This window comes from Kwoniella dendrophila, chromosome 6, assembly GCF_036810415.1.
Source record: "Kwoniella dendrophila CBS 6074 chromosome 6, complete sequence".
Classification (NCBI taxonomy): Eukaryota; Fungi; Basidiomycota; class Tremellomycetes; order Tremellales; family Cryptococcaceae; genus Kwoniella; species Kwoniella dendrophila.
The window spans coordinates 227,260-240,843 of record NC_089481.1 but is presented as its reverse complement, the minus strand read 5'-3'; the positions used below and the strand labels follow the sequence as shown (position 1 = coordinate 240,843).

The 13,584-nt window shown below is 36.3% G+C and overlaps 4 protein-coding genes across 4 annotated transcripts; 3 read left to right on the top strand and 1 right to left on the bottom strand.

The window, feature by feature from the left end:
- Positions 1-185: 185 nt before the first annotated feature.
- L201_004652 (uncharacterized protein) lies at positions 186-2,273 on the top strand (the record flags this gene model as incomplete). Its single annotated transcript, XM_066220393.1, has 4 exons — positions 186-608; positions 814-1,688; positions 1,777-1,952; positions 2,035-2,273. 4 exons carry the CDS (start codon positions 186-188, stop codon positions 2,271-2,273), a joined length of 1,713 nt encoding a protein of 570 aa, XP_066076490.1.
- Positions 2,274-2,572: 299 nt separating this feature from the next.
- On the top strand, positions 2,573-6,612 carry L201_004651 (uncharacterized protein; the record flags this gene model as incomplete). The annotated part of the gene is made up of 10 exons (XM_066220392.1): positions 2,573-3,406; positions 3,578-3,664; positions 3,744-3,857; positions 3,931-4,137; positions 4,213-4,294; positions 4,363-4,597; positions 4,669-4,751; positions 4,811-5,937; positions 6,040-6,208; positions 6,302-6,612. The coding sequence occupies 10 exons, from the start codon at positions 2,573-2,575 to the stop codon at positions 6,610-6,612; spliced, it is 3,249 nt and encodes a 1,082-aa protein (XP_066076489.1).
- Positions 6,613-7,118: 506 nt separating this feature from the next.
- On the bottom strand, positions 7,119-8,838 carry L201_004650 (uncharacterized protein; the record flags this gene model as incomplete). Its single annotated transcript, XM_066220391.1, has 4 exons — positions 7,119-7,894; positions 7,978-8,322; positions 8,388-8,524; positions 8,636-8,838. The coding sequence occupies 4 exons, from the start codon at positions 8,836-8,838 to the stop codon at positions 7,119-7,121; spliced, it is 1,461 nt and encodes a 486-aa protein (XP_066076488.1).
- Positions 8,839-9,506: 668 nt separating this feature from the next.
- Positions 9,507-13,283, top strand: L201_004649 (uncharacterized protein; the record flags this gene model as incomplete). The annotated part of the gene is made up of 2 exons (XM_066220390.1): positions 9,507-9,692; positions 9,753-13,283. The coding sequence occupies 2 exons, from the start codon at positions 9,507-9,509 to the stop codon at positions 13,281-13,283; spliced, it is 3,717 nt and encodes a 1,238-aa protein (XP_066076487.1).
- Between the last annotated feature and the right edge of the window lie 301 nt (positions 13,284-13,584).

Below are 13,584 nucleotides of genomic sequence, written 5' to 3'. Positions count from 1 at the left end.
CAGCATCACCAGGTGGAGGTCAATAAATTTTATTTTAGTAACCCATTTATGAAACTACTTTGGCCACCTAATTCAAGCAAAGACGATAATATACATTGTTGCGGAGCTGATTTATCATTTACTTTCTTAAATTACAATCTCTTAAACGGAAAAACAGGTTTTACACCCTCAAAAAAGACTTTATCATGTCTTTAGCCGATTCTCTTCTGGCTGACTTGGATGGGTTTTCTGACGATGAAGGTCCTTCTCAATCCCCAGAGAGGGAAGAACAACAACAACAGCAACAACCTGAAGCTGGACCTTCAACATCAAAAGGATTCGGTTCAATGCTTCCTCCACCTACACCGAATAAAGCAAAAAGACCAGCTAGTGAGATGGATTTAGATAATAGTAATGATAATCACGATGAAGAAGATGAAAATGATGAAGATGATACTATGACTCTTGAAAATGGTGCTAGTGCAATTGGTTATGTACCTGAAGGTGGTGTAAGACCAGCTGATGAATTGGATGCTGAAGAAGTTGAACAGACTGATATGACTGACGTAGAAGATGTTAGTAAGGTAGCTAGGTTGATGTCAGGAAAGAAACTCAAGGAGGTACTAGCGGTAAGTATTTTCGTATAACGTTTTCGCGACCACATCACCACATGAAGTCCAGGAGGAGGGGGGGAGGGAAGACAACAAGGGGAACAGGGGGAAAAGGGGACAGGGGGAAAGAGGGAAAGGCGGAAAGGCGGAAAAAGGGGAAAGGGGAACAGGAGAAAAGGCGGTGAGAGGCGGTTATACTGATGATATCTATCATATCTTGCAGGATATTGCGAAATATACAGCTGAACCTACAGATATGTCAAACAGTAACTCGCTCGAAGAAAATCCAGAATATCACTTAGTTGTAACAGCGAATAATATGTCAGTTGAAGTTGATAACGAGAATTTGTTAGTTCACAAATTTATCAGAGATCATTATGCACCAAGATTTCCAGAATTAGAACAACTTATAACGGATCCATGGACATATATAGCAGCAGTACAAGCTATAGGAAATGCAGACGATTTAACAAAATGTCAATTTCCTACATCATTACCTGCAGCAACAATATTATCAATAACATTAACAGCAACTTCAACTAGGGGTCAAAAATTGACTGCTGGACAATGGAAAACAGTTCAAAATGCTATTGAAATAGCAGGAGAATTAAGAAAAGCAAGAGAAGAAATATTTTCATATGTTGAAAGTAGAATGTCATCTGTTGCACCAAATTTATCTGCTATAATAGGTACAGGTATAGCAGCTAAATTATTAGGTTTAGCAGGTGGTTTACATTCATTTTCAAGACAACCAAGTTGTAATATAATGTTATTTGGTGCAATGAAAAAATCTTTAACATCAACACATTTATCTGCAGCAAGTCAACAAAGACATACAGGTTTTATATATCAATCAAATTTAGTTCAATCTGCACAACCTGAAGATAGAAGAAAAGCTCAAAGAGCTGTTTCAGCAAAATGTACTTTAGCAGCAAGAGTTGATGCAAATAAATCAAATCGTGATGGTTCATATGGTAGAAAAGTTTATAATGAATTACAGAAAAAAATTGAAAAAATGGCTGAACCTCCTCCCAATAAAATGATTAAAGCTTTACCTATACCCCAAGAAACAAATAGAAAGAAAAGAGGTGGTAAGAGGTGAGTTCAAATAAACGCTTTTCTATGGGTGCTACATCCTCACTAATGTCATAATACTAATTTGATACATCTTATACACCCTCCATAGAGCTCGAAAGCAGAAAGAAGCATATGCTCAAACTGAATTAAGGAAATTACAAAATAGAATGGAATTCGGTAAAGCTGAAGAAGAAATTGGTATTGATGATGAGACTGTTGGTCTTGGTATGATAGGTTCTGGAAGTGGAAGAGTCAGAGGTGAAGTTGCAGATGCAAGGAGTAAAGGTGAGTTTCTGCTCTATGATATCTTGCATTAACAACCGGAAAATGAATGAAATCAATATTAATTATTAAAAACCTGTTATAGCCAAACTTTCAAGAGCCAATAAACTTCGTACACAGCTTCTTGGTCGATCAGCTGTATCCAATGATGCTAAATCGGGTATGTCAACCTCGCTATCTTTCACACCTGTACAAGGTATAGAAATTGTCACACCATCGTTATCGGCTGCTCAAAGAGTACAAGCTGCAAATGATAGATGGTTTGCTGGTGGTACTTTTACACATGTTAAGAAAGGTGGAAGTAATATACCTGGACAAAATTAAACAGTGTTTATTGTATGCATATTTTATCTCATGTAAAATATAAACACCTCTTCACCATATCATAAGCAGCTTGTTCAATGCCGCTAGGATAGATTTTCTTCTTGAATTATTACATATCATTTATCGACGGTGATGTCCGCTTTGTGCCTAAATAAGTATGACGTATGATGTTCGGCTAGCATCTTCACAAACATTATATTGTTGACATTTCTCTTGACCATTTTTCACTTGTTCCATTTTCATTCACTTACTTCATTCTGTGAATATCCTCAAGAATCGAAGCTAGACGTTTTGACACAATGATACGACCTCGATCAAGTGTTCTCAGGCTGTCTCGACCCACTTCAACTGCTATAACACCTCGTGTTTTTTCTGGTACTTCCTCTTTGTTCTCACGTCCAACTTTGATTTCAATTAGAAGGAATTCATCTATACCACCTATAAGTCCAAATTCACCTTCAGCGTCACAAGCACCACCACCACCACCTAGACAAACAGCTTCTTTCTACATATCAAATGTTTTACCGTTGAAGTTGACTTATTGGGATTTCAGATCATCTTGGGCGACATTAAGAGAAGAAGCTTTATTAGAAAGAATACATGATATAACTCAAGAAATTACTGGATTACATGATTTTAAAGTTGAAAGTTTGGAGTTATCAAGAAAAGATGGTGGTATTTTCTTACATTTTAGTTATATTCCACCATCAGCATTAACATCATCATCAAGCGCAAGTAAACAACCTTCTTCTTCTTCTTCTTCAGTTGAACAAGGTGAAGTTCAACAAGAAGGTAATAAGGATGAAAGTGAAGTGAAAGATGTAATAGGATCACAAATCTCTTCAACAAGTGAAGTTTCATCTTCTATAACACCAGGAAAGTTATTTATTGAAGAATTGGAAAAAGCAGCGAAAAAACATGGTGGATGGCCAAATTGGTTAGGTGATTGGTATTCAAATCAAAAATCAAATTTATTACAAAATAAAGTAAATAGTGCTGTACCTGGACATTCATTATATTCTTCAGATCCAAAAGAAGGTTTAAAAAAAGGTGATGAATCAGAAAAAAAAGATATTGAAACTAATACTGGTGTAGGTAGAATTTGGGTCGTAAAAGGTAGACAATGGACTGAAGTGAGTTTTTGGATCCATTCACCCCCCCCCCCCCCCCCGTCCCTCTAAATTAGTATTCTACCTCATTTCATATCATGATGATGCTTGAGAGCCAACAGTGTATCATTCTACTATTTAATGAGATGCAGCTCAGAGAGTTAACATCAACCGATTAATCTTGATCGTTTGCAGGATATGAATCGGTTCCCTACAGGTAGATTAAGAGTCGAATTTGATGGTCCCGACGTATCGCAGGAAATGTTGTATACCTTGTTCAGAGTAAGTCATCGCTCCACATCTGCTCACCTTCACAATTCCTAGATTATAGCATAGGGGCTAACAGATTTGTCTTACCTAGCCTTATGGTCGAATAGCGGACATTCAGCCGCCGTCACCTGTCCCCGCTGGATCTTTACGTTTCGCCAATGTAACTTACTCAAGACTTTCCCCAGCTGCTATCGCTATCAACTGTGTAAGTAGTCTGATTCATCTCGATTTATAATCTCCTCATGTAACCATACCTAATTTGTGGTGTACTATCATAGCTACACGGATTTTCAACTCCAACCAATACAGCTGATTTCACTTTAAAAAACGCTGGATCAAATACAACTACACCAATACCGAAGAGTAGATTGCGGATATTTTACGAGAATCCATTGAAAGCTCACGTCATCAGAAGCTGGATATCTGCTCATCCTAGAATTGCTTTACCTGTCATTGCGTTCCTAATCGGTACTTTAAGTTACACCGTAAGTGATATCTTCGTTTATTAGCATCGAGACTCTTGCAAAAGCAAGCTGATGGAATAATGCGGGATCTCGTAGTTCTTCGATCCCATCAGAGCATTCTTCGTTAGATCAAAATTAGAAGGAGTCTGGGATATCGAACAATACTCCTTGATCAAAAGTGAGTCGGGTCCGACGATGAGTGAATTTGTTTCCTCGTCAAGCTAATTCATACTTATAAATTGATAGCTTTACGAAAATCCTTCGTCCTCCCCACCTCATTCGGCTTTCTTAGCTCCTCCTCAGCTTCAACCGGTGAATCCGAGGAAGCTATAGGCAAAGATGCATGGCAAGATCGTGTAGAGGCTGAAAAGGATGTTGAGCGTTGGTTATCGGAATATCCAAGTACTTTCATTACTATCACGGGTCCACCCGGTAGCGGTAAAGTCAGTCTGGTTAGTCGGGTCTTAAAGCAACAACAGAAGTAAGTAATGACTAATCTTGTGGTTTTGCCCGTTCAATGAATAAAAGACTGACATCGATGCGCTGTTTCAGACCCGCTTTAGTCATCGATTGCGCTGAAATCGCAAAAGCGAAGAACGACAAAGGCTTGCTGGATGCATTAGCAGATCAGACAGGTAAATCAATGAGTATGGATTGGTTACACATAAAAAGCTAAATCATTTCGCCTTTCTAGGATACTACCCGGTCTTCTCGTTCATGTCTTCCATCAGTGGATTGATAGATTTGGCAGCAGTTGGTTTGATAGGACAAAAAGCGGGATTTTCGACGCCAGTGGATCAGCAACTTCGACAGATGTTAGAAATAGTGGGTGGAGCTTTGAAAGATGTATCGACTCACGCCCAACAAGAACATCAACATGAGACTCAGCAGTTGAAGGACGATGCTTCCGTCGCTATTGAACGAGAAAGGCAACGAAGATTAATCGCTAGAGGTGGATGGCATGATGGAAGATTGGATTGTATCGCAGGAAATGGTGTAATGTCAGAATTAGGTGTTGGCGATGAACCATACCTGGAAGGCGATCTTGATGTAGCTCCACCACCTCTGATGGATGATACAGCACCAATAAAAGGAGAAGCTGTACCACCAACATCAGCATCTTTACCTATACCTAAAGCTGCTTCTCCCGAAGAAATAGCTGCCAAGGCAGCTCAAGCAGCAGCCAACGCTGATCTTGATGCTGAGTCTGAAGAAATCAAATCATTACCCATTGTTGTCTTGAAAAATTTTGCTCAGAAGACTGCGAAAGGAGATTTATGGACAGTGCTATCAGAATGGGGCGCAAGTTTAGTTGAAAATAAAGTAGCACATGTTATGATTGTTACAGAAGGTGCTACAGCAACTAAAGCTCTGACAAAAGCTTTACCTGCTAAACCATTGAACAATATCGGGTTATCTGATGCTGATGAACAAAATGCTTTATCATACGTTAAAGATAAATTAAGAGGTATTTCAGCATCACATCATCAATCCGAACTAGAATCTCCTAGTACAGTAAATCCAATCAAATTAGAACAAAACAATCACAATAATAATAACAGTACAGGTGTATTTACTTTATCAATGGATGATTCAACACAAATATCAAAATTAGGTGGTAGAATGGTTGATTTAGAAACTTTAGTATATAAAGTAAGAAATGGTACATCAATTAAAGAAGCTGTAGATGATATCATATTAAGAAATACAATAGAATTGAGAAAAGCTGCTTTTGGTGATGATTCAGAAGATGCAAAATCATTACCTTGGAATAGATCACAAGCTTGGAAAGTTGTTAAGGATTTAGCATCAAAAGGAGAGGTCAGTCGATTGCTGTTTTATCGCAATTAACGGGAAATGCTCTGATCGTGTGTTCAAGTTGAATTGTGCTGATTATCTCTTTTTTTTCGTTTAATAATGTAGATATCTTACGCTCAATTATTACAAGAGTTCCCATTCAAAGGTTCTGAACAATCATTAAAAGCTTTAGAAGAACATGAATTAGTTTCTGTAACTTATGTTGATGGTAGAGCATCAAAAGTTAAACCTGGTAAACCTGTTTTCAGATATGCTTTCCAAGCTTTAGTTAATGGTAAGTTGAGAGCCTTTATAAGATAAAAATTGGGAGTAGGGGGAATATCGAACTAATTAATTGACTGACTAATAAATAATAAAACCTAAATAGATCCTGTATTTCAATCATCAATTCAAATTGAATATAATACAACATTGATTACAAAAGCAGAAAATGAAATTATAAAATATGAAAATGAATTAACAAATTTAAAATCAATTATAACTCAAGGTGGACCAGAAGCTTTAGGTGTACCTAATACATCATGGTCAAGTTTACCTTTGCTAGGTGGAAATAATTCTGCAATTAAAGAAAGATCAAAATGGTTATTAGATAAAATGTTAAAAAATGTTGAAAAAACAATCAAATTGGAAAAAGAAAATGAAGAAATGATTAAAGTTTTAGCTTCTGGAAGAGCATAATCGCGTAATTTCGCTTAAACAAGTTATAATCAGATTGAAAAGCGAAGAAGGGAAGGCAAGTATTCGAGTCTAAGTGAAAATCACATACATACTCTGTTTTGCATGTTAAGAAAATGGGATATCATAACGAATAATATTATTTTAAGGGAAACGAAAGACTTGTTGTAATTATTATATGCATTTGATTGTATTAACTTAAAATGATAGGCTATATACTGATAGTTGAGCTGTGAACATACTTGATTCATCATGGGACATTGATTGGATCTGCTTTTATATGCATGTGTAAAATACCTGACTAGGAGGTGAGAGCGAATCGAATACTTGGAAAGCTTATAATATGAGACGATAAAGCGAATGTGCTATATATGACACTACATTAATTGTATACATGATGCTTTATCTATCTAAACTTTTTTTCTTCTTGCTCAAGGAATTTTGTTCACCTTTCTTCAAGGATACTACTTAATGTTTTACACGTTACTAAGTATTGACTAATATGGAGCTTATTCAATCTTAGCTTTCTTTGATTTCCTTTCTTCTCCTTCTTCTTTTTCTTTGTCATTATCATCACTTTCTCTCTTCAAAGCTTCGCCAGTACTTTGCAAACTTTCACCTACAGTAACAGCAATTTCACCTAATTTTTGTTGAGCAGATTCAGCAATTTGTTCAGTTTGTTCTATAATAGGTTTTGATTGATCTTGTACATTTTCAATTAATTCATTAACGACTTTTTTAACTTCTTGTGTGTTTGATGGAACAACTTTTGGTTTCTTCTTCTTTACCATACTTGTCAAATCATTTACAACTGCATTCACATCTGTAGTAATAGAAGATGAAGCTGATCCAAATTCATTCAAATTTTGATCATTTCCTAATAAATGATTTATAGATTTTGAAATTAAATCATTTTCTTCTTGATTACCACTTGAATTAGATTTCAATTCTTCAATTTTAACTTTTAAATCTTCAATCAAATTTCTAACATCATTAATTTCTTTTTCTTTTTCTTTTTCATTTAATTTTTTGATTTCTTCATTATTCAAATCATTCAAATCATTCACATTCACATCTTTATTTTCTAATTGTTGTAAACGTTGTGTAAAACTATTTAAAGATTTTTCTACATTATCTAAAGCTTCTTTTTTCTTATTAGGTGTAAATTCTAATACAGTAGCTAATTGATAATGTGTTGATGCTAATATTCGAGATGATAAAGGTAATAATTTATTTTGAATTTCTAATGCTGATGTATAATCTTGTACTGCTTGTGGGAAATTTTCTATTAAAAAATAATTCATACAATAATTAGCAACTTGCCCCTTTTTTTACACCTTTTTTAAGTATATTCAGAAATCAACTCACCAGTTTCACAACTTACATCACCTAAAGCTAAATAACAATCTGCCAAATTCAATTTATCCTCTTTCACTTTATCATCATCATTATCAGTTTCTTTTTCACTTATTATCTTTTGATAAATTGTTCTCGCAACATCTAACACTTCCCACGCTGCATTATAATCATCCTCAGGTTCATCTTCTGGTTCTCCTTCTTCTTGTCCATTTTCACCTTGGTTTTCTACTGAAGGACCAGATGCTGTTGATGGACCAGCTTCAGCTTCAGCTTCTTCATCATCTGATTGAGGATCAGCTGAAAATACAAAATTTCCATTTTTAGATGGTGCTTCTTCTAATGCTCCGTCTCGTACTGTAATATTAACAATCACGTTAATCAGCTGTAACCAAACAAAACTTGGTAAAAATCTAGCTAACCAGCTTCATCGGCTTCTTTTGATCCTTCCTCTTTACCCATCACACCTTGTTGTGAAAATGCAAGTTCATATAATGCTTTACCATAACTCAATAATAACGGTGCCATAGCAGGATCGAATTCGCCGACCAATTGACGCCTATTCACATATGTATCAGCCTGATATATCTTCACGTGCCTCCCATAATCCGACTTTATCATGGCATGTAAAAGGAATATTAGGCATAGAGCCATCCACAAGAGAACTTACATAAGGTCTAAAGCTTCGCCATATTTATTTACACCCTCTTCCCATTGTTTGAGGGCTATAGCTTTCTTTCCTTCAGCTACAAGCTTATCAGATTGTTCTTTAATCTCCTTTGGGCCAGTAGAAGGGACAGAATCGGTTTGTTCTTCGACGGCAGGAGCAGCTTGTTGGGGTGCTTCGTCTGTTGACCTGTCAGAAAGGTACATGAGCTAAACAGTCGTACGCGATTGGCAGGAGTCCCTCAGCTCACATTTTGGCTGATCTGTTGTATGTGATATCTGAATCGATCGCTTGAAAACTAGTATTCTACCCACGGCAATGATGGGATATGTTGTTAAATGAATGTATCGGTGGACAATGATGAAAGAAGAAGGAGACTTGACGAACATTAGAATATAAATATTTAAATGACAACTTTCTTTCCCTTTGACGCGTTTCCCTCCTTTTCAACGCGTTCCTTCCTTTTTAACCCTTTTCGTTATCTATTATGCCCATTTAACTTGGATCTGCTGCCACATGGAACAGATGAAGTATGGTAAATTTACGTAATTATCTACGATCATCAATATCTGAGCGGCGATTTGACAAAAAGTTGGAGAACGAAAGATTGTTACATGCTGGTTTACCCGACTGTTAATTCGTCACTTGAAGATCTGCTCAATCTTGACTTTCAATTCTAACATTCCTCAAGGTCATACATCAAGATCACAACGATCATTCGCAAGGTTTCATTCCCCTTCAGTGATTTTCTCATACCTCCTCAACCTTTCTAGACTTGGTAGCCAGTCAAATCGTAACGATCAGTAACGGTCGGAAGCATCATCGGTCGTCTCCTCTTCTTCCACCTCTTCTATCCCTTCTTGCGAATTCGCCCATGCCTCCTTCACATCTTCATCTCGCTGCTCGATCTCGAGTGCTCACGAGTCATCCTTCCACAGCTACAGTATCGCATGTACTCAGCTTGGTGCAAAATGGCTACCTGGACAAAGCATCGAGAATAGCAGTCTCTCAGATTAGAGGGTATAGTAGAGTAGCAGGATCATCGATCGGTGGTGCCAAAGTGAGTTGCCGCTCTTTTGTCCATTCATATCAACAATGATAGCTAATCATTATCTTATAGACCTCGAGTGCATCGCTAGAAAGACGCTCAATGATACAGCGGCAAAACTTCAGGACATACTCTGCTAGTGCTGCTCAACCTATCGATTTCATTCACGATCATGAAGAATATCAACCACATTCCGGTCCATCTTCATCCGCTTCAACATCAACTTTCCATCAATTCGCTACACCTTCTCATAGTCGTTCATCCAAATACAAAGCCTCTCCTTCACATCAATCATTAAATAAAGGTCTAACCAAAGATCAGAAATTTTTCAGAGCACAAGATTACCCTGATGATTGGTCATTATTACCTGATAGATTTTATGAAAGATTATATAATGGTGCTTTTCAATCTGCATCACATTTCATCCATGATTTTGAATCAGAACATTTTGAAAGTAGACAATTAGGTTCAATTGGAAATTTATTAGGTGTATTTTCGTTATTCAAGCGAACAGCAGAATATGAAGATTGGTTATGGTTATCAGAAAAATTAGACAGGTTGTCACAAGTGACAAGTAACATACAAGTTCGTCAAAGAGGTTCGACCTCATTAGCATCTTCAATCAGAGCCTATGCTTCAGCAGAAATTGGCGAATTTGAAAAAGCCAAAGAAGTCTTAGATCAAATGTCAAAATCGGATTATCCAAGTTTCTCTCTACCTACAACACACTCTATAGCTTCCTTAACTTGTATCAAATTAGGTGATTGGGAATTAGCAAATAAAAAAATGGCTGGCGCTATAGATCGTGGTGTACAAAGAATAACTTCAGACGAAGATAATAGAGTTAGTCAAGAATGTGATTACCCATCATTTGATTTCGATCTGTTGAAAGAATATGAAAATTCAGTTTTAAACAATTCTAGAAATGATGATTTGGTAGAATTAGTCAGAAGCGCAAGTTATACTTCAAGGAAATTCATGATTAATACAACTCAACATCCTCGCCCATTTTCAAGAAATCTCACTAATCTCCTTTTGAATTCTCTCTTAAGAATTGGTTCACCTGTAGAATGGTGGTTAGATGAATTTAACAGAAATTCAAATGGGCCAACGAGGACATTAGGCGTTTTCTTATTCATCGCTCTTACAAGAGATAGAACGAAACTTCGAGAAGCTGTCACATTGCTTGATATCTTTATTGCCAATGGTACATCAGTTCCAACTTCAGCTGCTATCAAATTATGTTCTTTGATCTCCAAGGAATCAACCAAAGATGCTTGGGAGTTATATCAACGAGTTTGTCAAGCATTTCCAAATTTCACTCATCAAGCTCTTTCACAAGCTATGAGGTTAGCAGGAGAATCAGGATGGGTAGAAGAAGAAAAGAGGTTATGGGTACAGCTTTCAAGCAACTATAAACCTTCATGGAAAGACCGAATTAGAACTGCTGGTTTTTATGCGACCCGAGGTAGAGTAGCAGATACTATTGCTACATTAGAAACTCGTGTCGGCAAAGACTTTGAGAGTAACCCTCACGCTTTAGAAATCCTCTTTACAGCTTACATTAATGGAAACAATGCGCAAGGAGCCGAAACACTTCTGAAGCAAATCAATAAGCTTGAACCACGTATTTATCCTTACAATTCTTTACTTCAACTCTACGCAGATCAGAATAACGTAGAAGCAGCTGTACGACTATTCGACGAATTATCCAATTCCACCTTAAGTCCAGATATACGTTCATATACCTCTCTCATATCGCTTTTCGCTCAACGAAGAGATCCAACCAACGCGGACAATGTCTTTCAAGCAATGATTGATGCTGGTATTCAACCTGATGCAATTGCTCATGCTGCTGTCATGAATGCAGAAGTTCAGACCGGCGATTGGTTAGCCGCTATGAGAAGGTATAACACATTACCTGAAGAATTCAAGTACGATCAAAGTATCTCTTCATCGATTCTCAAAGCATTAGTCCTTTTATCAGCTCCTCTGGAACACTGTATGAGTGTATTTAGAAGAATTAAGAAGCCAAATCGACATACATGGTCACTCATTATACAAAATGCTTCGGATGCAGGAGAAATGGAGGCAGCAAGAGAATTATATGAAGAAATGGATGATGCCGCCAATGCAAATCAAGGTCCTTCACCTGATGCTTACGCTTTCTCGATCTTATTACACGGATATATGCGATTAGGTGATGGTTCAAGTGCAAGATCAGTATACGACGAAATGCTTTCTCGCGAAATATTACCTTCAAGTGTAACTTATGGTATGATTGTTAAATCATTTGCTGAAGCAAGAGGTGAAAGATCGTTAGAACAAGCACATGATTTTGCTATAAATGTTGCAAAACAAGCCAAAGCTGGTAACATTGCTGACAAGAGACATGAAAAAGCAATGATCAATCAAAACATTTTCAGTCCTTTAGTTGTTGCTCATGGTAGGAATCAAAATCTTGAAATGGCTCAATCTTATTTCGATATGACACAAGATGGCAACACCAATGGGGAACAACAAAGAGAGAGTGTACATATGTATACACAATTGATGGACGTTTATAGACGTTCAAGTAATTTAGAACAAGTTATGGAAAATTGGAAAAAAGCATTTCAATTAGCTTGTGATACAACTTCATTTAGAAAACCATCATCAAGTGACCAAAACGAAAATGAGAGTGAATTTGTTAAAGTACCAAGTCGATCAAATGACAATATACTTTGTATACCATTATCAATTGCATTAGATATTTTATCAATTAAAGGAAAATATAAACAAGTCAAGAAAATCTGGAATGATGTTCAAGATGCAGGATTTGGATTTGATTCAGGAAATTATAATCATTTATCTGTTGCTTTAGCTAGAACAGGTGATGTTGAGGGTGCTTTTATGGTTGCTGATCAAATTTTATTAAAAAGATATGAAGAGATCAAATACAGAAAAAATGAATCAATGAGAGAATCTCAATCATTCAGAAAATTGAATCTAGAAAACGATGAAGTACACGAAACCACATCATCATCTAATATAGTTTCAAATTCACCAGAAGATATTGGAGAAGAAATATCTTCATTCGAAATTCTAGATAAACCTGTTGAACCCATGTTTGGACCACCTAATCGTAGACATGTGTTTCATGGTAGATCACCTTTCACATCAGAAGCTAAAGATTCAAATTCACAGAACAATTCTAATGAATTGGAATTAAAATTATTATCGAACTGGAGACCAAGTGATATTTTATGGAAACCATCTTTATTGACAATTTCAGTATTAGATATTGCATATTCACAATTAGAAGATGCTAAATCTAGAAGAGCTTGGTTACCTTTAGCTATATCTGGAGATGATAATGAACATGATCAATCAGATAATAATGATGATGAAGTGATTGAAAGAAAAAAGAGAACATATGGTATAGTTTTACCTTTATTCGGTAATGTACCTGTTAGAAATCATTTCACAGGTCAACCACATAGAAAAGGTCCAACAGAATTATTAAAATCTATAAATAGAAGGTATTCAAAATTAGTTGGATTAATTATGTTTCATAGAAAAAAGAGAATGTCAAGAAAAATTAGAGATAGACAAGGTCGATAGATTGGTTGTTTATTACATACAACACAAGCTCAATCCATGTACAATTTATTCACTATATACCAAGCACTTTATATAATTTATACCCCTTTTTCCCTCGCATCGTATTTGTTGCGGACTTTATTACATGTATTTTCAATTGCATCAGTATCCATTCTGCATATACAGAGTCGTATTGCATAGCTGTAAGGAAGCTGTTTATGTCTACGACTGAAACATGGAGCACTATATTCGTAAACAAGTCAGCAAGTGATAAGGCACCACTGTTTCTATGTATTTCGTCATACCAAGAAATTCGGAAACT